This window comes from Penicillium cosmopolitanum (assembly GCF_028827165.1).
Source record: "Penicillium cosmopolitanum strain IBT 29677 chromosome Unknown utg000006l:49.0-5199605.0:1.0-5204138.0, whole genome shotgun sequence".
NCBI lineage: Eukaryota > Fungi > Ascomycota > Eurotiomycetes > Eurotiales > Aspergillaceae > Penicillium > Penicillium cosmopolitanum.
The window spans coordinates 223,410-243,789 of NW_026622676.1; the positions used below are offsets into that span (position 1 = coordinate 223,410).

Sequence of the window (20,380 nt, forward strand, 5' to 3'; positions counted from 1 at the left end):
AAAAGACGAACTTAAAGCGATAAAATTAATTAAAAATAAAATACAAGAGAATATGTAATAGTCTGTTCATCAGACTGATCGACACCATGAATACAGTACCCTTGAAGCAGCATTCTTGCACATAAGAGACCCAAACTTCTCCGGCCCAAAAGCCAGCGTATTCTTATCCTGACAACCGAGGATATCTGAGCTAATCCGGCCACTGCCAGATCCACAATTTCCATCGGTATAAACATCACAGAGCCCCTGCTGAACATACCACGAACCGGGCTTCAGCAGGTCCCAATGATCACAGGATGTCCAGTTGTACCCCCCGTCGATGAACAGCCGACAAGAGGTCTTACCCGATCCCATATCAGACTTGAAATCCGAGTTAATGTCAATGCATTCAGACCAGCCGGTTGTGTATCCCTCTACAAGGGCATAATTGCCGTCATCTGCTTCACAGTCCCTGCCCTGGTAGATGGTTACGCTCCACGTTTTCTCGCGAGGTTTAGATGTAGTGGTTCTAGTCTGGGGTCCTTTCTTTGTCGTCGTTGTAGCAGTGGTGGTCGTAGTGGTACTGGTCGTGGCTCTCTTCTTTTTCGTTGTAGTACTAGTCGTGCTTTTCGGATTATCCACGCAGTTCTGAATACAATAATAGCTATCCTTGCACTGTTTGAGGCTAGTAGAAGTACATCCACCGGTAGTGCCTTGACACTGTCAAGAAAAGCGTTATCAGCAAGGCCAACTCGAAATATCAACATTGAAAATACCTGAAAGCAGAAAGACGAAAACAAGAATCAAAGAACGAACGAACGAACGAAAACTTACGCATTCATCCTTCGACGGACACGGGTTCAAACTCGCGAGATCGCCCATATTAGCCGGTCTCCCAGTTCCAACAACTTGTGGACCACACTTAGCATTCGGAAGCGCAACTGGCATCGGAATAGCCCCAGGACCGAGACAGATGAAATCTCCCTGCATAATCTTTTTGCACCCCCTCCACAGCCAGATGTTTTTGTTGTACTTTTCTATATCATCCACTGTGATGCAGGTGGTTTCGGCGATCCTTTTGCAGTTGCCAGAGTCGTGTGCTTGGACAACGTAGGTGTAGCAAATACCAGTGATGGCATCTGGTTGGTAAGGAGATATATCGCGGGCGTGGAGGGTCGTGTACTATCGAGAATAATGACATGGTCAGCTCTTAGCTCGATAAAAAAAAAATCGATGATTCTGTTGAAGATAGTCACTAGCAGGACATACATTGTTTCCTTGAAAGGATCCAGCTGTGACGGTGGCAGCAACAGGATCCAGCAAAAGACCGAGCAAATAGGCCAGCGTGAGAAGAGGGTTACGATGAAAACCCATTTTGAGCCTCGATTCTGATTTAGCAGTAGCTGTATGTCTAAGTGGAAGCGTGCTTCCTTTAAAAGACAATTTAAAGGACCCCTCCCCGGATATCCAAAACAAGTGAGTATACTACCGGGAAGCTTAATCAATGCCAGCCCAAGGCCATCAAAGATGATACATATGAAACAGTGGTATTGCTATCGAAGCGTGGATGATGCCTGTATATCCATTTTAGGATGAATGATGATTGGTCGGGCCAAATTTCTATTGAAGTCCCCTCGACAAAGAAAGGAATATTGGTCGACGTGAAAAGTGTGACTAGACCAAAAATATTCCCCAAGGACTGTAGCATATCCTCTTCGCTTTGAATGAAACCTCACTACAGTCCCTGCAAATGGGGCTCAAAGAGATATTCGCCTCCTTTCTGCTTTGGGCATCCAGCTTGTCTTCTTTCGGGGATAGACTCGGCTGTGGCAACTCGCCTTCCGCTATCAAACGGGTGTTCCTGGATTGGTCCGCTGGATCAACAAGGGCTTACTTGGAGCTGGCCAGTACATGTATCATCGTGTGTGGAGATTGTTTGATTAGGCAAGAGATGGTCGCCTGGTGGACCAGTTGTATTCACATCTATGAGCAAATCCTTTTTTGTATCCTCCTTCGAAAACCAGAGCTCGAGGTGGCTATGCATGTGTTATGGATGAAAAAGAAAGGGATTATGTGCAGTCGTCATCGTCAACGTCAACAGGGTATATGAAGATAGGGGAAATTTTTTTGATGATGTAGCGTCGGTATCGTCAGTCGGGGTGCTCGTGAGCTGCGCGGGAAGACAAAGACCATGGAGACATTTTGTTCTCCAGGACTAAGGTTTCGCGCGTGTCGGGCTGCCTGCATGACTAGTGCGAGAGGCGGTATGACTCCAGAATCCGTCAATAAACAAATATTCTGGATTCAATATGGAAGGGGGCAGGTAGATCAAATGATCTACAGGCCAGTCTTGCCCAGGGCGTCGGCGAGATCATCGACGGCCTTCTCGATCTTCTGGGCGTTTGCCTCAGAACGCTCAGCATCCTTGATGTCCTTCTCAGTCTTGGGCTTCTCCTCCTCTTCTTCCTCCTCCTCCTCCCTCCTCCTCGCCCTCACTTTCCTCTTCGGACTCTTCCTCTTCGAGCTCATCAAGCTCATCAACACCCCAGCTATCCTCAGGGTCATCATCAGTACCGTGCTCCTCCTGGCGAGCCTCCAGAAGCTCACGCAGAACGGTAATGTTCTCATCATCGTCAGAGAAGATGTTTCCATTTAGCTCAACGCGACGCAGGCTAGGGAGGGCAGTCTTAGCAGCAAAAGCAAGCTCCTTCACGAAGTCGGCCTTAACCTCATTGTACTGGAGACGAAGAGTCTGAATCTTCTGGTTCTTGTTGGCAGCCAGAGCCTTGGCAACCTTGACACCACCACGGGCAGAGAGCAGGCAGTCACCAACACCCAGCTCGCGCAGGGAAGGCCAGCCCTCCAAAACACTAGCCAAAGCGGTGGAACCCATAACGGTAAAAGTGTTATCCTGCAGGTCCAGGACCTCCAGGCCGCTGGCGTGGCGGAGACCGTTCTTAAGCAGCAGCGAGATACCCTCCTGGCGGATACCGTTCTGAGTCATCTTGACGGACTTCAGGCCGGCGGCGTGCTTCTCATAGGCGCGGGCCCAGGCCTCCATACTGCCGTTCTCGAGACGGTTACGTCCGCAGACAATGCTCTCCAGCAGGGCGACCACCTTGCCCTCCTTGCGCGCTTCCTCCTTGCGCTCGGCAAGTTTGCTCAGAGCATCGGCGACCAATGTACCAGCGGCGGGGCCAAGACCGTTGTTGTTCAGGATCAGGTGGCGAAGGGGGGTGTGGCGGGACAAGAAATCGACGAGGGGGGCCTGAGTGTTGAGACCGAAGGCATTGTCGGATAGGTTGACGGTGTGTACGGACGGGATCTCAAGGAGGGCGTCGAGGAGGGATTTCAGGGCCGGGGGAATTTCGGACAGGAGTCGCGAGGTGAAGATATCGGCAAGATCGGCGTGTTCGAGGCTCTTCTGGGTGGCGATGACAGCGGCGAGACGCTCGGAAGCACCCACGCCGAGGGTGTTACCGCCCAGGCGAATCTCGGTGTAATCGGTGCTCTCGACAAGAGGCTTGATGTGTGCCTCAATGTCTTCGGCAGTGTCGAGCTTCAGGCTTTTGCCATCGAGGGAGAAGACCTTAGTAGGGGCCATGGCGGGGTAGTGGGTTCAGGGGAGGGGGATCGAGCAGATCGAATGGAGAAATAGGAAAAGGAAATAAGAAATGAGACGGAGCTCCAAGAGATCAAAGGAATTCTAAGAGTAAGAGAGATCAAACCCAGAAAAAGTGAAAAATTGGGGAAGACAAGAGGGGCGATGGAGGGGGGGCAACAAAGAAGATTGGACGTTGTTTGGCCGATAACAAAAAAAGTTAGCACGGCGGGCGGAATGCACCAACTGCGCAATTCTTAATAATGCTGCCTCCGATACTCCGATCAGTCAATACTTGATCACTCATCCCTCATCTAACCCTTCTCCCTTCTCTCTCGACTTTCGTTACTCTTTACTATCCACTCGTTCAAAATGTCGTGGCTCTTTGGATCTTCCAGTGGTAAGCCCAACCCGCCCATACAAATCCCAATCTGGAGTCACCGAGGACCCGGCGCATTTCAAGGATTACTAGTCGCAATGCGCACCGGTCATGGACATACCCATTGCAGTGAAATAAGGCCAATTGCTAACCAAATTGCCAATAGAAAAAACCGCCCCCGCCCCTGCAGAGGCCCAGACGAAGCCAGCCCAGACCGACAAGCCCAAGGTACGACGGCTTACCAACCAACGTCCGCAAACACAAAGACTGACCCTGTCATACACATATACAGCCCTGCTGCGTCTGCAAGGATGAGAAGACCGCCCGCGATGACTGCATGCTCTTCTCCAAGTCCGATGACCCCGCCAAGGAGTGCCAGTCTACTATCGATCAGTACAAGACTTGCATGGCCGGCTTTGGTTTCAAAGTCTAGACGGGTCTGATGCAATGGATCTCGTTCTGTACCATATCATGTACACTTTATCACAGCATCTTGGGCATGGAGTTTTCTTTTTCTTTCTTTCTTTTATGTCTGTATGTGGATACTTTACTGCATCTAGATATGTTCTTTTTTATACCAGGATCAATGATGGGTGATTGTCATCACCGAATCGCGTCTGTACGAATACAATCTCATCTCTCTTGACACTCCACACCGAACCTGAACTTGCCCAGTGAACTTGAACTCGAAGCAAAGAAAGTATTAAATATCGCTACATTGCTAGCAGTACATTTTGTTCCTCCCTAGGTATCAATCACGTAGTATATATTGGGTATCACTGAAAAGCGCAAAAGCCTGACCACACAACATCCCATCACTGCTTCTTCTTCCGGCTCTCTTCTTCGGCAACTTGAAGATCGATCTGGCGGCACTGGGTAATCAACTTCCACATGCACCAGAGATAGGCGAGCCCGAAACCACCCGCTCCAATGAGTGCGTTGAGGACGACCCAGATGTCTGGCTTGCCGGCAGGTGTGGGCACAAATGCCTCAAGAACATGCCAGCCAACCATCGCAAGGTAGAATGCAAAATGAATGAGCTTGGTCAGGAGGTGCAGCTCGAATTGCGGATTGGGGTCTTCCAATGTCGCACGGCTGCGGTAAGTCTCCAGACATACTGGTGGCAGACCCATCAAGTAGGCCCACAGGAGGGTCATCACAATATACGGAACACGAAGCTCCTCGCGCTTAAGCAGTGGATACATAGTCCACGAGCCAAGGACATTGGCCCAACCAACCCAGGCGCGGTTCTCCTTGTTAAGACCGCCATCTCCAGCGAGTGACAGAGTCATGGGAAGGAGCGGCAGGAGGACGCTTTTCTCGTGCACTTGGAAAGAGAACAGAAAGAAGCCCCAGGAAACACAGGACAAGGCGGGGAGGATAAGAGATGCTCGCGGGTGGCGGAAGATGATACCACAAGGAATGGCGATCGAAGCCAATGTGGCGCCCAGCGAAGCTCGCTGGAGTAGGGATACATCGAAGTGGTGGAGCTTGTAGAATGTGTGAATGGCACACCAGGCGTTGGCAACTTTATCCTCAAAGATTCCGCGGGAGAAGGGGAGCACACGGTGAATAGTCTGCGTCAGCTGGAAGAGAATCGCGTATGCCGCTGTGTTCTTGTCGAGTGAGATAGGGAGTGCCTGCAAGAGGGGAGGCTGCGGCGATGTCGCAAACAATGCTCGGGCTTCAGGGTTAGTTGCAGCAACCAGGAGTGGTGCAAAGAGCAAAGTAAAAGCGGCGAGGGTGATGATGGCGATGTTGATGAGTCTGAGGATGCGGATCCGGGGGAAGATGCAGACGCCCAGCAGATAGGCAAACATGACCGGTGCATAATAGAGCGCCATCTGCTTAAAGCCCAGGGCGCCAACAAAGAATAGACACGCCCAGAGCATGCGGCCCGCAAGAATGGCATCCAAACTTGCGACCATCAGTCCCAACATAACGGTATTATACTGAAAGTGACCATGGTCGATGAGGATGGTTGCCGGCTGGAGAAGAATCGCAACGAGGGCAATTGAGGCGGACCACGCATGTACACCCTGCATGCGGGTATATCGGCGAAGGAAGTTCACGATGGCGGGGATGTAAATGAGGTACTCTGATGCAATGACGGTGGCGCGCATGAAGACCTTCAAATGCGGGTCCTCGAAGCCGCGGGACTTGTCCAATGCAAACCAAGCAGGCTCAACGATGGAGCCACTGATTCAGTTAGTGGGATACTAACATGGAGGGAGGGGCATTGAGATCACTCAATTGAAGGACGTACATTTTACCCAGCAGCCAACTATGGTATGCAGTTAATGGGGGGTAGTCGAGGCCCCAATATTGCAAATCGTAGAGATACCACCTGGCCATTGGCAGATGTGTGGTAATCTCCATCCAATGTCTCTGGGCCTCGAAGTCACCGTGCATTGGGGGGACCTGGAAGCCTAATTGAGATTGTTAGATACCATACTGCTTTTCTTCTGATGGTACTATGAATGCTTGGGCTCACCTGAGTATCCCCATAAGCCAACGGCCCATCGGAAGAGACCGACAGCCATGAGAGTTAGGGGCAGAATCAGCCATTGTGAAACACCCGCACGCGCAGCCCATAAGAACGAGACGAGGGAAATGCTGGGGTCTGTTTGCCATCTCCGATATCCAAGATCAAGTTGTTGTTGGATCCCGGCGCGGTGGGAACCTTTCTCTTCTTGCGCGGGCGATGGGAGGAGGGGGTGGAAGGGGCCATTGTGTGGGAGATCAAGTAGCAGATCGGATCAGATCAGTCCCATTGAATAGCGGCGGGGAAAAGCCGGGTGAAAGCGTTAAATGTGGTATACCTGTCTCATACCATAGTCTGCCACGGTATACGAAGCACGGAAGCACAGCAAGCGGAGGCCGGAGAGCGGAGAGCGGAATCGGGTATTACTAAGCAAGGGGTCGCTTTAACTAGTTAATATCGCCATAATAATAAATCCGAAAAATGAGATAAATGACAATATATTTCTAGTATTTTTCTGTTATGTTTGGGCTTTTATTTAATACTTTTCCTCAAATGACTACGCAAAACGGGAGGTCGGTGTTGTAGAGGCTAGACCCGTACTGTGAATTGGTGGGGCCCAGGCCTTTTGCCTGAAATACGGGGACCGGGAATCTATATTGAAATTAGCCCCAAGTCATGAACTTGGCTGGGGCTTCAACCTCAAGTTGTTATTAGAATCATACTTGTTCAATACATTCTGCATAGGTTTCAAGTTAGCCTATATATTATTTAGGGTAGGAGACGCGTATCATTCATTCCACCAGCTACTGGACCGACCGCTCCTTCCAACCGGACCTTCCTCAGGACTGCGATCATAGCCATCACCCTCTCTTCCCCCTCCTTATTTCTTCTTCTTCTTCTCTTCCTTATCTACTCTCCTCTCCTTCTCTTACAATCTGTCTTTTCTTTCTTGTCAACATCTTTCTTTAGCCTTTGAGGCTGGTTAACTTGTGCAGTATCTCCTACTCGTTTGAGACTAGGGTGTGTTTTTTTTTCAGCCCCGATACTCTGCTACGAGACACTGCTTTTACTTTCTCTTTTATCTTGGCCATTCTGAACTACGGAATTCACCTTGGCTATTCTGAATTATCTTTACACAGAAGAAACTTGATCATCAGAACTTTGATCATCAGAACTGGATATCTGCATCAATCATCCGGCGGATGATTGAACGTGCCCTGACTCTAAATATTCAGACGAAGAATATTGCATGGGATAAATACATACAGTTTCTCACAGGTCTATTTCTTCATGCTGCTTCTATTTCCCGAATTGGCGAGCTCATCGGGGACAATTCTCATAAAGATTACTTATGATATGGGGTGACCGGACAGTTCAGATTACTTGTGGTTATGATGGGACCAGAGGACAGCTAAAGATGTCTGATATTGAATGCATGGTTAAGTTTCGCTGGTTGAAAAATCTCAAGTATGTTTTTGCTGATCTTCTTTCTTATACTACAATACTAACTTTCTTTTTCTAGCGAGATGTCAACAAAAAGCCTGTCTCAAAGCTCATCAAAGATTTTCCGAACAGCGCTGATTCTCCAATCTCTGTGAACGCTTCATGTGTCCAGTTACCTGGATATTGATTCTCGCAATCCGAACCGATCAGCTTTCCCATTAGTCCCTGGACCAGACATTGGAACTCATGCTACGTGACCCAAGACAACAGTTGAACTGGAAACATCATGATCGTTCGCTGATGGTTGGTTGCAAGAAAGACTACCTGAGAAGTCTACACTATGCCCGGACTCTTGATTTATATAATTACAACGATAGTCTTGGGAGATGACTGTACGATCTGGACTAGACGTCTCACATATCACCAGCCATGATGTTCGCCAAGGTACATATCGTGATGTCTTCATGCTTCCTGCAGAATCTCTTTCGACGATACCCTTGGATATTATTCAAGATTTTGCTAGCTTATCCTCTAGGCCAAACAATGTTGATTCAATCAAGGAATTAGCAGGACAGGCCTTATACGGCACTTGGACACCTCGTGTGCGAGCTAACAAACACTATGCAGATGAGGCGTTGTTCACATCTGCACCACTTACCCCACTCCAAGAGATAAGCCAAGCTTATATTCAGAACTCAGAAATTCAGCCAAATCAAGCTAGAGTCCAACCAACTCTAGAGATACAGCCTCTCAATTCTCCTGAGAATACACTTCAAGACTTCTTTACCCAGCTCTACAGTCACAATCCTCTGAGCCATGGACACCAGCACCAATTCTTTTCACAGACACTACGATCTTTCTTAATTTCTTCATCAACATCCAAGCTCTACTGTCTCTAGCTTCTTACGAGAAAGCTACTAAGAAGCCCTGTCTTACAAGTTCAGCATCCTCAATCTGTACACCTACATCCTCAGTCCAGACGCCCGCATCGTTTCTCTCAGAGCCTACAAGCCCAGTCTGTACGCCAGCATCGCTTCTCACAAGTCCAGTACCTTCTCTATCAACGCCCACGTACTCACAAGCTAGGCCAGCTCTTCCAGACTTAGGACTAGGTGAACCTCCTCTTAGGCAAGTCCAAGCACAACTTAACAAGGGATATTACTGTATTACGGAATCCCGGCAGTTCAGCCGCTGCTGTGGCGGGAAGAATCCAATGGTAGTGGTTTTGTTATGGCTTTTCTGGGGTTTGAACAGCAATGTTACACGTGACCACGGTCGCGATTTCCTTCCACCCCATCTCTAGTTTTTGCTCAGGAGTTACCTTCTTCAATATACACCCAGTCATCCCAATCTCTTCTCTTTTCCTTTGTTTCGTACTCTTCTACAAGCCCTTGCCATTACGGTCCTCTCTGAGGGTTTGCTTGTGTTCGCTGCTAGTCTCACATCAGTAAAAGCGGTGAGTGGGCCTGAATAGGAACTGGATTCTCCACTGTGTGCATCCACTGTGTGCCTTAGTGTGCCTTGGCGTGCCTGGTTCTAACCTTATTCGACAGGCGGAAGGCTGCAAAAAAAAATTCCAGAGGCGGCAGAAAAAACCTTTCCTTCTTATCAGAGCTCATCCCAGCTGCTCTGACCTTTTTTTTTCTTTCCTCTTCATCCTCTTCACATCCATCCTCTTTTCCCTTTAGTCTACACTTTCCCGTGTTGACTATTCATTTCTCTCGAGGCATTATCCAAGCTTCATAAGTACATCTTCCCCCTTCCCTTCCCCCCAAACTGACGCTGCTGCGTGGGCTGTACTTCCAAAAAAGGTACTTCAACAGACACTTTAGTGGGCTATTCACATCGAGGGCTGTGGGCTTGAATTACTGCACGTTTCTGTGGGCTCTGTGGGACTTTTTCTCCGTGGGTTTCATAAGGCATTGCTGCTTTTTGCCGGTCTCTGTGGGCTTCATCTCTTGTCACGTTGCGGGTTGCTTTTTTTCGTGGGTCTCTACCAGCTGTGATCGGATCACTCCTGGCAATTTCTATTCCTGAGGGTTATCACTGTTCCTGTTCCACATCAAATCACGGGTATTATTGAGGGCTTGTTGGCTGTGCCGCACAAGGAAAAAAAAAAAAAAACTCAACTCGATCTTATCAAACCACTGTCTCCGTACGTGGGATGTGAAGGAATACATCTGTCCTACCACACATTGCTAACATTCTACCCACTTTCCTAGAATCAAAATGTCTAAGACCAAGGTTACCACCAAGGCTGACAAGCCCGTCAAGTCCAAGGACGCTGGTGTCACCAAGACCAAGACCGTCACCAAGAAGGTCGTTGCCAAGGACGACAAGTCCAAGAAGAACAAGAAGAAGGAGCCTACTCCCTCCAGCTCTTCTGAGTCTGAGTCTGAGTCCGAGGAGGAGTCTTCCTCCAGCTCTGAGAGCGAGGAGGAGAAGCCCGCTCCCAAGAAGGCTGCCAAGAAGGAGACCAAGAAGCCCGCCAAGAAGGAGGAGTCTTCCTCCGAGTCTTCCTCCGACGAGGAGATGAAGGATGCTTCCAGCTCTTCCGAGAGCGAGTCTGAGGATGAGAAGCCCGCTCCCAAGAAGACCGAGAAGAAGGTTGAGAAGAAGGCTGAGTCTTCTGACTCTGACTCCTCTGACTCCTCCGACTCCGAGTCCGAGGATGAGAAGCCCGCCACCAAGAAGGCTGAGAAGAAGGCCGAGTCCTCCGACTCTGACTCTTCTGACTCTGAGTCCGAGGAGGCCTCCAAGGATGAGAAGAAGGTACGTGCTTACAACCATCATATCACCGCTACGCATCCATACTAATTACTTTTTTTCTCACTATAGGACTCTTCCGACTCTGACTCCTCCGACTCCTCCGATTCCGACTCTGACAGCGAGGAGGAGAAGCCCTCCAAGAAGCGCAAGGCCGATGAGGAACCCGTCGCTGCCGCTAAGAAGACCAAGACCGAGGATGCCCCCGAGGGTGCTTCCGCCAACCTGTTCGTCGGTAACCTGTCCTGGAACGTCGATGAGGACTGGCTCCAGTCTGAGTTCAGCCCCTTCGGTGAGCTCGCTGGCTGCCGTGTCGTGACCGACCGTGAGTCTGGCCGCTCCCGCGGTTTCGGCTACGTCGAGTTCACCAACGCTGCCGATGCCGCCAAGGCTATGGAAGCTAAGAAGGGTACCGATCTCGATGGCCGTCCCGTCAACCTTGACTACGCCGTCGCCCGTGACAACAAGCCCCAGGGCGAGCGCACCCAGAACCGTGCCCGCTCCTTCGGTGACTCCACCAGCCCCGCCTCCGACACTCTCTTCGTTGGCAACCTTCCCTTCAGCGCTTCCGAGGATGCTCTCCGTGACTCCTTCGGTGAGCACGGTGGTATCCTCGGCATCCGCCTGCCCACTGACCCCGAGTCTGGCCGCCCCAAGGGTTTCGGTTACGTCCAGTACTCCTCCGTTGAGGAGGCCCAGGCTGCTCACAGTGCCATGAACGGCTTCGAGCTCGAGGGCCGCGCTCTGCGTCTGGACTTCAGCACCCCTCGCCCTGCCAACGGTGGCGGCGGTGGTTTCGGTGGCCGTGGTGGTGGTGGTGGCTTCGGTGGCCGCGGTGGTGGCCGTGGTGGTGGTGGTCGCGGTGGTTTCGGCGGCCGTGGCGGTGGTCGTGGTGGTGGCCGTGGCGGCTTCGGCGGTGGCCTCAACAAGGCCAAGGGTTCCATCCCTGAGTTCAAGGGTACCAAGATCTCCTTCTAAGAAGGTTGCCTTTGCCTTTTCTCTCTGCCATCGATTCACCACGATTGATTTGCTGCTTTGCTTACTGACCACAATATCCCCTACGATTTTTCAATGCGTGTAATGGAGCCTCGGGCTGGGTATTTCTTTTCAAAAAGTTTTTTGTTTTATGTCTCGATAGTTGCATGATAGGTCGAACTGTAATTTCATATGAATCCATTATTCAATATTCAATATTCCATTCCATAGATGCTTGCATAGTGTACAGTAGGTATCCGGCAGATACTACCACTCTAGTCCTGCTGCTAACAAATACTGCCACTGCTCACCGTGTGGCTCCACCTTCCCCCGCAGTGGGATCGCTCGCATTGCTTGTTGCTTGTTGCATCTTAGACCGTGCGACTCGGGTTTATTTTTATTTTTATTTTTTATTTGAAGGATCAAAGTAAAGTAAATGTATCCGCGATGATATCTGGCTCTTCTAGACTCGTATTTATCCTATTTTTGCAGATATACTACTAGTACTCGTAGGATACTTCTGCTATGTAGTATACTCCCTTTGACTTCTTTGTACCCCTCCTCTCTCCCCTCCCTCGCTGCAAATCACCTGTTCTGTCTGCTGATCACCTCATCCTCAGCCCTCTCCCCCCTTTCTCCTTTCCCTTTACTCTACCCGGCTGCCTGCGACTTTCCCATCGCGGCTTTCATCTACTGGCCTATGGCTGCCAAACTCCATCTGTTCACCATCCCAGAAAAGACAGAATAAAGACAGCCAACTCTCATTTCCCTGGCCATCCTTGGGCAACCTTGGGCATCAGTGATGGAAGATCGCCGTGTCTCCACATTGATAAGATAACCTCGTCCTTCCCCACGCTTGACCGCTCTTATTCGCATTGGACCGAGTGGCCTGATCTTGGATGACATCCCTCTTTCTATTCTGATTCTCATATTTATTCTATCTGACTCTTATCTCCTATCCCCTCCTTCCACTTGATCTATCTCTTTGGCCATGCAACCGAATCACTGCGACCTGCTCGGTCAGGTGCGCGAGCCAAGAGCCGCCCGTCAACTGATGCGCGATGGCCATCCGCGCGATCAGAGTGGTCACCCTGGTCAGCCTCGACCATCCGGTGCGGCGCCCATGAGATCAGAAGGTATGTATTCCATGTTCTCCCCTTTTATATCCTGCCAGCCTCCCCCTGCCGATCGGATTTCGTCATGGATACCTTTTTGCGCAACATAATAATGTACTCACTACGCTACTATATAGACTCTTGGATCGAGGTCGCCTCCCAACCCTCGACCTCCTCTCTGTCTTCAGCAGCCACGAGCGACGATATAATAACAACCGGTCTCGAGGTGGAACATCGCGGGGGAGGCATGCAGCAATACCGCAGTCGACGCCGACGAATGCAGCACCTCGCAGCCGTGGCTACCGCGCAGGTAGACTACTCCTCCAACACCGCGAGCAGCAGCCAAGAAGAATACGAAGAAAGTGAAAGCGAGTCGGATCCTCCCATGAGCAGTTCCAATGAAGATATTGGCCCCGCCCTGCGCGCACCGCTACCTGCACCCTCCCACTCCGATGACGACGCCTCCAGCGACGACGATGAAGATGATACCTCAACTGCCCTGGGCATGGGTATAAGCCCATCCCCATTCGTGCCCCAACCAAATGTATTCAGTCATCCACCAAGCACATCCGATCCATCATGGACCCGCCCTAGCGAGTCCCGACGATCCCAGCCCAGCGTCCTATCAACCTCTAGCCGGCGCACTTCCATTCGCCGAGAATCATACCCAAGTACCCGGCCATACCGTCGCTCCCAGCAATCATCACAGCATAGTCCATATAATATGTTCTCACCATCACATCACGCAGACCATGACGCCGCACTGCGCGCCAGTCTATCAACTCTCCTCTCATGCGCAGCTGCTGCCCGCGGCCTGCCCAAATCAGACTCCCAGCCTATAAGCACACCCCCTGGCCCATCTGGCCCGACAACAGAACCAGCTGCGTTCCGACTAGTCGGCGAATGTATCGCGATGGGAGAAGAAAGTGGTGAAGAGTACCAGGATCAAGACATCTCTCCCCGGAACACGGAAACCAGCCCACCATCAGTGGGTCAACCCCGCCGAAGACATCCCCGCTCCCCAGACTCCCCCGGCCCACTATCCGCGAACACAAAGGCCAAGCGACGCTCAACTTCACCAAAAGACCGTACCCTCTCGTCGAAAAAGAGTCGGCGTAACAGCCTGGCAGACCCGACCTCCATCACCACTAACACGCCCGTCAGCCCAACCGTCATGACATGGGTGATTAGCGCGGGCGTGGTTGTCCTCTTCTCCGCTATCAGCTTCTCTGCCGGGTATATGCTCGGTCGGGAGGTTGGGCGTACGGAGATGGGTCTTATGGGTGATGGGGGTGTCCCCGGTGCACGATCTTCTGCTGCTTGTGGGCAGGAGGCTGTTCGCGGTGGACTGAAGAGGTTCCGGTGGGGGACTGCTGCTGCTGGCTCTGCGGGTTTGGCCTAGATTGTGAATTGGGCTGGGTTGTTTGCGTGGTTGACCAGTATAGTCCCATTTCCATGACATAAGTTACGTGAAACTCCAACGGCAATGATAACGATATAATGAGAGCGATTTACGATGTTGATGTTGACGGAGGGATTCGCGCAGCTTGTCTGCGTTATGATGATGCACTTTCTCTCTTCTTCCCTCCCCCTCCCCTCATTCTTTCACGACGTCTTCTCCTTTTTCCGATCATTCTTTCTCTTCCTCTTTCCCTTCTATTGCGTGATTTTGTGCGCCCCGTATTTGGTATGCATTTGTCAAGTTGCCACCTGCAAAAATTGGGTGTTTTCTTTTTGATCTTTTGATCTCCATTTTTTTCTTCCTTTCTCATTTCCCTTCCCCTTATCTTTATTTGACGCTTGTGGCATTTTTATCCGAGTTATATTCTGGAGTTTATAGGGAGCATTCGAGGTGGCCGTGGTATGGAGGTGATGTCGACCTGAATTGATACCCTTCAATATTGAGTTATAGTATCCAGGAAGTGCTCAGTAACTAGTAGCTAAGGCCTTAAGTTTCGGCGAGAATGTACTTCAACTCGTAGATTACGAGCACGAGAACGATCAGTTTTCAGTACTGCACTATTACGTGGACTAGACCCTAGCCTGCTGCATCGTACAGTCGTACTACGTACTACGTACTGCGTAGTATGCATTATCCATTTGCAAGTAGCGTACGAGTACCACGGAGTATACCTAGGTAAAATATGCACGCATACTGAAAGAGAGAGCGAGTACATACCCACGATAGAAAAAGATAGCACGGAGTACTCCGTAAGGTACTCCGTAAACGATACCGAGCCAGCAGCAGACCCGACCGAGTCAAAGCCGAGGCCAAGGCCGAGGGCGATCATCCCCTCCCCTCCCCCCCCTGCCTGCAACTCAATGCAAGTGGTAGATCTGCAACTCGACAAAAATAGCCAGGTACAAACTTTCAAGCAAAACACTCTTCCAAAAGCCGAGGAAACTTTGTCGGGGTTTGGAGGGGTCATACTACGGAGTAGACCAGATCAGGCTCGATGAGAGTCGACAAGACTAGAATAGACTAGACTACTGTTTGTGCTCCATAGAACCTATTTGATCGACTCAGTCTCCACTGATCCTAATCACTAATCAATTCGATATCACACTGGCATCTACAGCCACCTGGGTGGTGATAAGGGTGGGTTAACCTTGGAAGTACGAACTGTGGCATGGATGACGATCTCCTAGTCTGCAAGCATGAATTATAAACTCTCGGTGGTAAAAATAGGACCGTGCCAGCCAGCATCTTAGGCTTCGTCTCATACCACAACAGTAAGCAATGACACGGACTTTTGAGCCACAGAAAACAACCATGGAAAAGACACCCGCCAATATAAACTTGAACTAAAAATGAAGGGCAAAAATATGCCCTAGGCAGGAACCACCCGCAATATTTTGGTGTGTTATTATCAATCTTTTTTGGAGATCAATTTCCATGATCCTATCTCATCCCATCCATCCATCACGGTCCCACTGGCACCTGGGCATCCACCAGGGGCATCCTGGAGGGTACGGTGGAGACGATGGCGTAAGGCTGGTGATAGTTCTAGACTAATGCAGCCGCGCCACAGTTTACTGTTTCCCAGACTGGAAGGATCTGTGGCTGATGTCGGATGTAAGGGGCACGAGGAGGCCGGTTGGTTCAGGTTGTTTCGGCACTGGCCAGACTTTCTTCAGGCATTCGAGCTCTAGGGTTGTCTCGTGCTGTGGCTTTTGGCTGGGTTCTTCAGGTTGGCCTCGTGTTGGTGTTAGGTTAAGTTTGATCCTGCAAGATTTACTTTAAGATGGTATTATATCCATATTTACTGGTGCTCGATCTGCCTGATTTCAATAGGGATGGAGGGCTAGATGGATGTGATTGTTTCTTCATTGAATAGAGATATGGGAATGTTGATTCCCATTCGAGTCGATCTTAGGATGCTCGATTTGATTTCAAGTTACATTCAACTCCTTTTCTCTTTTTTCTTTCGTACTAGTTGATAGTAGAGCATCTGATCGACTTAGTACTTTGTTCCAAGTCAACATTGCCATCACCTTCCGTTCGTCCGATGGTAGAATATATCGAATTAAAATCAGGCTTCAAACGGGCTAGAATCCACTACGACATGACGATAATGGGATAGTACATGAGACGATAATAAAAGTGAGGCGAGCAAATAACTTGAAGGCAAGGCTTGTAGGGGGGATGGTACTCCGTCCCTAAGCTGCACCTGCACCTGCACCTGCACCTCAATTCAAATACCTTAACACTATTAAGCCCCGCCCGCATCGTAACACAGAAGCAGGGCACAAACGCCCAGTTCCACACAGAATGATTGGGTGACTGGACTCCCCAGAATCTCAAATACCTTGCAATTGACTGGGGCGCACTATTGGATCGGCACGGGTCGGGCCTCTGCTCAGACCAGATGCGCGGAGCGAAGGATTAGGGATGAGTGAGCACTGAGCATCGTACTGTACTCCGCAGGGGAGTAAGTGATGTGATAATGTTTTGATGAGAGACTAGTATCAGTTAGTGCGAGCCTTGGCAACTCATTGAGATAAATGATCCTCGATCCAAACCCACGGTTGGCGCGATCGGGGGGGTTCATTTCTCCATAGTCTTGTTGTTTGCTGTTATTCCCCATCTCCCCCTCTCTCCACTTGTTAGCGCTGATCTAGACTACTCCGTGCCAGCCTACAGAGTACAGAGTACGGAGTATACGAGTGCCCACGGGATTCGATTTGGGTTTGTTGAGTGCGGATATCTGTCGATCGCTACCTTGTCTATGCTAGTGTAGCGGATTAGATTCACGCTTCGACCGAGAGCAGTGTGAGGTCAGACGCCGGGCGCGATGATCTGCGTGAGGGGCCGCCAATGCGAGTCATGCCGGGATTTGATACTAGTATTTTATTTTTGCTTCTGTTTGTCCCTGTTCCCTGGTTATGCAGCTGCTACGGTTGCACTGGCGCCGCACTGCGAGTGCCGAAGGTGGAGATTCAGTTCCAGTTTTACGGCTGGTGTGTAGGTTCCTTGCGGTCGGGATGCTCGTTCTGCTTTCATTTTTTCTTTTATTATTTACTGAGATGTGGGAAAGTGGCTTGGATTTAGTGTTCAATGTTCAGTGTTGAATGTTCAATATTGACTAGCTATGTACTTCGTATACAGTATTCTGTTATGTTCTGCTTGTATTTGTATACACAAAAATATGTCCATGATCCGTCCCAATTATACTACCACTTAGGTAGTATGCAAACCAAAACACCTTGCTGAAACGAAAGAGAAAAACAGAAACAGAGTGATGACGACATAGGAGAAGAAAAAGCAAAAATAGATCAGGCGCCCGCACTGGGAGACCTGAATGTCATGGTCGGTTCAAGTTTGAAGAGGTCGAAGAAAGTAGATGGGTTCGAAAGTATTCCCCAAGGAGCAAAGAATCGGTCGTGTACGCTGGCTGAATATGCAGAATTGAAGAAAAGAGAAAGATTCGAGAAGGAAAGAATGCCGTTCATGCGGTGTATGCAGTCGCCTCCGATTGTCGACGATGTTTAAAATCGTCCCGGCTGAGCAGCCGACGTTTGAATTGAAAGCGACGTAGTTTGGAAACAAACCGACAAGATAGATTTTCTGGGATAGAACAGTTAGCAAGAGTGAACTTGAAGTAGAAAAAAAGGCCGAGTTCTTTGCATGAACATACCACTTGGACGGCGAGTCAAAGTCGGTTCATCGAGTGGTTGAGTCGTATAAGCGGCGGCCCAATAGCCTGTGTGGCGGTAACCGGTGAAGGTGCAGCTGGTAGGGTCGTACTGCGGTTGCAGAGCTGCGACATGCGGGTAGAGCGTTGCCAACGGGGAGAGAAGTTCCTCCGGTGGAGGTGAGCGTCTACTGTCGAAAGACTCTCGGGACTGCCGATGGTTAGAGTTGGGCTGTGACGAGGCGAAGGAAGAAAACATACATGAAGTTCGTAGTTGGACTTGTAGATCATTGTGGAAAGAATGTATGTGTTATGTCACAGTGCGGGTGGAATGCGGGGGGAAAGCCGAGGTTGTTTCAAAAAACGCGGTGCAGATGGGTTGCAGATGGTTGCAGAGGCGCAGATGCGTTGCACAGAGGCTTTGCACCGATTTGATGAGCAAGTTCGGTCTGTGTTGCGTTGTGCAAATGCAGGTTGAGATTGAGTGAGATGCAAGATGACCGGACCTGGCTGCATTATAAAGTAAAAGGGAATGAGCGGGGGGCTTGGACGTCAAATTGAAGATGATTTGTATTTTAGCAAGCCCCAAGTGGAGGCCGATGATGTCCAGGAAATCGGGAATATGATTATCGAGCCAACGAAGGTTATTATTGGGTGAAATTACGATGGGGGGCCAACTGGGCAGGGGAATGAATCGGGGTGACCGAGCGCAATACGAGATCAGATCAGATCGGATCGGGTGGAGGGTCAGCTTTAATCTATCTCGCTAGTGACTGGCCATTTAGATTTAGGGCCAGAAGGTGGAGTGCGAAGGGCTGATGATGGGATGATAATTCTGGTAATAATTATAGTAATAATAGACGTCAGTAAGCGAGGTTTTCCAGGTTCATCCCAGTCACTCATGCTCTTTTTCCTTCTCGTGTCCCCCTTGCAGGCTGCGTGCACGTTGCTGTAGGGAGTGGGATACTCGTAGTTAGGGTATGTAGTGGAGTAGGAGTACGGAGTACTCCGTACTCCGTAATGTATTCAGTACTCGTACTCAGTACTCGGTACTTTGGTCGTGAATTACAATATTCACACCTGGAATAAAAGTGCGAGTATGAATAATCCAGATACCTGACGATCACCGAATACATCCGCGACCATTCTCCAGATGTCGCACAGGTCCAGTGCTACTCGTATGTCTTCGATAGTGGCTGCACTATTGACGCTAGTCACTCACTAGTACACTAGGCCTAGAATGGTTAGTCTCGACCATATATTGTGATGACAAAGACAAAGGGATTGTACAGCCACAGACTCGGTCTCTCCGTGGCTGGTGCTGCGTGTTAATCTGTGGCTTTCACCTTACTCGATAGCTTCGTGCCTTGATCCACTCCTCCCGTCAGGGCCGAACTAGTCCGCCCTTGATCTTCAGATGGAAATCTCTTAGGCACACCGACCCTTGTCGGGCTTTCCGGCGCGGGGGATCGCTGGAGCTAAAAGGTATAAGGATGCCTCCCACCCATGCCTCAGTCATGTACTGAACTAGTCTCATACTCAAGACTCAAGAGTTTATACAGTCATACTACTTCCACCTCCACTAGCTATCTCCATACTATATCCATGATCGAACATGTCACTGAGCATGCAGGGTTCCGGAAGAGAGTGCTGGGAAAACTCACCACGTATGGATATCGACCTGCGCGCTTCCTTTTCACAAGGGCAACCCGTTCCAAGTATGTTCTACTCCTAAGATTCAAATCCTTCATCCTACACTACCCTTCAACTCCCTCTTCGACTCCCCCCTCATGGAACCCTTTCTGAGACCCACCCCTCCAGGATCTCTCGAGCGAGAAGCTGAACGCTCCGCGCATAGACGCGAGCCCTCCCTCGACCAGGGCATGATTTATCCCAACTCTCGATCCATCCTGCAAGACAGCGACTCGGAGTTTGGCGAGTTTGGCCGCATTGACCCCACTGGCTGGTACACCCATTATAAGACCTGTCTGCAACATTTTGTCGAATCCAGCCAATTCAATCCGACTGTCCAGTCTATCGCTGCCTTTATTAATATCCGTCTACCTGTTCAACATCCCGTCGACCCGACCAACTCACAACCTGTCACCTCATTTATCTCTCTTCGTCCTTACGTGCGCCGTTTAATTATTACTGCGCAAGACACGCCTGTCAACATGCTTGCTTTCTTCGGCCCAGACTGGGAAGCAGGTGTTGGTTGTATTTACAAACAAGAGCGCACTAATTACCTTTTCACGGCGAAAAGTAGTGGTTGGGCGGATACGAAGGCTTCCTATGATATCCTGCCCGACGAACAGACTCCATTTTTACGCCCTCTGCGTGACCCGTCTGAGGATGAGATCCGCGCCGCAGAGGCCCGGTGGAGTGAGTGGCTAGCAATGGAGGATTGGATGGTGGGGGCACGCAGTCCGTGGTAAAGGGGGTGGTAAATGGATCCTATGCATTGATGGATGGATGGATGGATGGATGGGTGGTGATGAGAGT

The 20,380-nt window shown here is 50.0% G+C and overlaps 8 protein-coding genes across 8 annotated transcripts; 4 read left to right on the forward strand and 4 right to left on the reverse strand.

The window, feature by feature from the left end:
• Nucleotides 1-69: 69 nt before the first annotated feature.
• N7509_004594 (uncharacterized protein) lies at nucleotides 70-1,353 on the reverse strand (the record flags this gene model as incomplete). Its single annotated transcript, XM_056629231.1, has 3 exons — nucleotides 70-699; nucleotides 814-1,161; nucleotides 1,249-1,353. 3 exons carry the CDS (start codon nucleotides 1,351-1,353, stop codon nucleotides 70-72), a joined length of 1,083 nt encoding a protein of 360 aa, XP_056488533.1.
• A 963-nt stretch (nucleotides 1,354-2,316) lies between these two features.
• N7509_004595 (GTPase-activating protein RNA1) lies at nucleotides 2,317-3,583 on the reverse strand (the record flags this gene model as incomplete). Its single annotated transcript, XM_056629232.1, has 2 exons — nucleotides 2,317-2,474; nucleotides 2,524-3,583. 2 exons carry the CDS (start codon nucleotides 3,581-3,583, stop codon nucleotides 2,317-2,319), a joined length of 1,218 nt encoding a protein of 405 aa, XP_056488534.1.
• A 369-nt stretch (nucleotides 3,584-3,952) lies between these two features.
• N7509_004596 (copper metallochaperone COX17) lies at nucleotides 3,953-4,392 on the forward strand (the record flags this gene model as incomplete). The annotated part of the gene is made up of 3 exons (XM_056629233.1): nucleotides 3,953-3,980; nucleotides 4,099-4,187; nucleotides 4,252-4,392. 3 exons carry the CDS (start codon nucleotides 3,953-3,955, stop codon nucleotides 4,390-4,392), a joined length of 258 nt encoding a protein of 85 aa, XP_056488535.1.
• A 382-nt stretch (nucleotides 4,393-4,774) lies between these two features.
• Nucleotides 4,775-6,690, reverse strand: N7509_004597 (dolichyl-P-Glc:Man(9)GlcNAc(2)-PP-dolichol alpha-1,3-glucosyltransferase ALG6; the record flags this gene model as incomplete). The annotated part of the gene is made up of 3 exons (XM_056629234.1): nucleotides 4,775-6,158; nucleotides 6,226-6,380; nucleotides 6,538-6,690. 3 exons carry the CDS (start codon nucleotides 6,688-6,690, stop codon nucleotides 4,775-4,777), a joined length of 1,692 nt encoding a protein of 563 aa, XP_056488536.1.
• A 3,426-nt stretch (nucleotides 6,691-10,116) lies between these two features.
• On the forward strand, nucleotides 10,117-11,631 carry N7509_004598 (putative nucleolin protein Nsr1; the record flags this gene model as incomplete). Its single annotated transcript, XM_056629235.1, has 2 exons — nucleotides 10,117-10,659; nucleotides 10,726-11,631. The coding sequence occupies 2 exons, from the start codon at nucleotides 10,117-10,119 to the stop codon at nucleotides 11,629-11,631; spliced, it is 1,449 nt and encodes a 482-aa protein (XP_056488537.1).
• A 988-nt stretch (nucleotides 11,632-12,619) lies between these two features.
• N7509_004599 (uncharacterized protein) lies at nucleotides 12,620-14,145 on the forward strand (the record flags this gene model as incomplete). The annotated part of the gene is made up of 2 exons (XM_056629236.1): nucleotides 12,620-12,764; nucleotides 12,881-14,145. The coding sequence occupies 2 exons, from the start codon at nucleotides 12,620-12,622 to the stop codon at nucleotides 14,143-14,145; spliced, it is 1,410 nt and encodes a 469-aa protein (XP_056488538.1).
• Nucleotides 14,146-17,692: 3,547 nt separating this feature from the next.
• Nucleotides 17,693-18,169, reverse strand: N7509_004600 (uncharacterized protein; the record flags this gene model as incomplete). The annotated part of the gene is made up of 3 exons (XM_056629237.1): nucleotides 17,693-17,811; nucleotides 17,882-18,089; nucleotides 18,140-18,169. The coding sequence occupies 3 exons, from the start codon at nucleotides 18,167-18,169 to the stop codon at nucleotides 17,693-17,695; spliced, it is 357 nt and encodes a 118-aa protein (XP_056488539.1).
• A 1,324-nt stretch (nucleotides 18,170-19,493) lies between these two features.
• Nucleotides 19,494-20,313, forward strand: N7509_004601 (uncharacterized protein; the record flags this gene model as incomplete). Its single annotated transcript, XM_056629238.1, has 2 exons — nucleotides 19,494-19,596; nucleotides 19,700-20,313. The coding sequence occupies 2 exons, from the start codon at nucleotides 19,494-19,496 to the stop codon at nucleotides 20,311-20,313; spliced, it is 717 nt and encodes a 238-aa protein (XP_056488540.1).
• Between the last annotated feature and the right edge of the window lie 67 nt (nucleotides 20,314-20,380).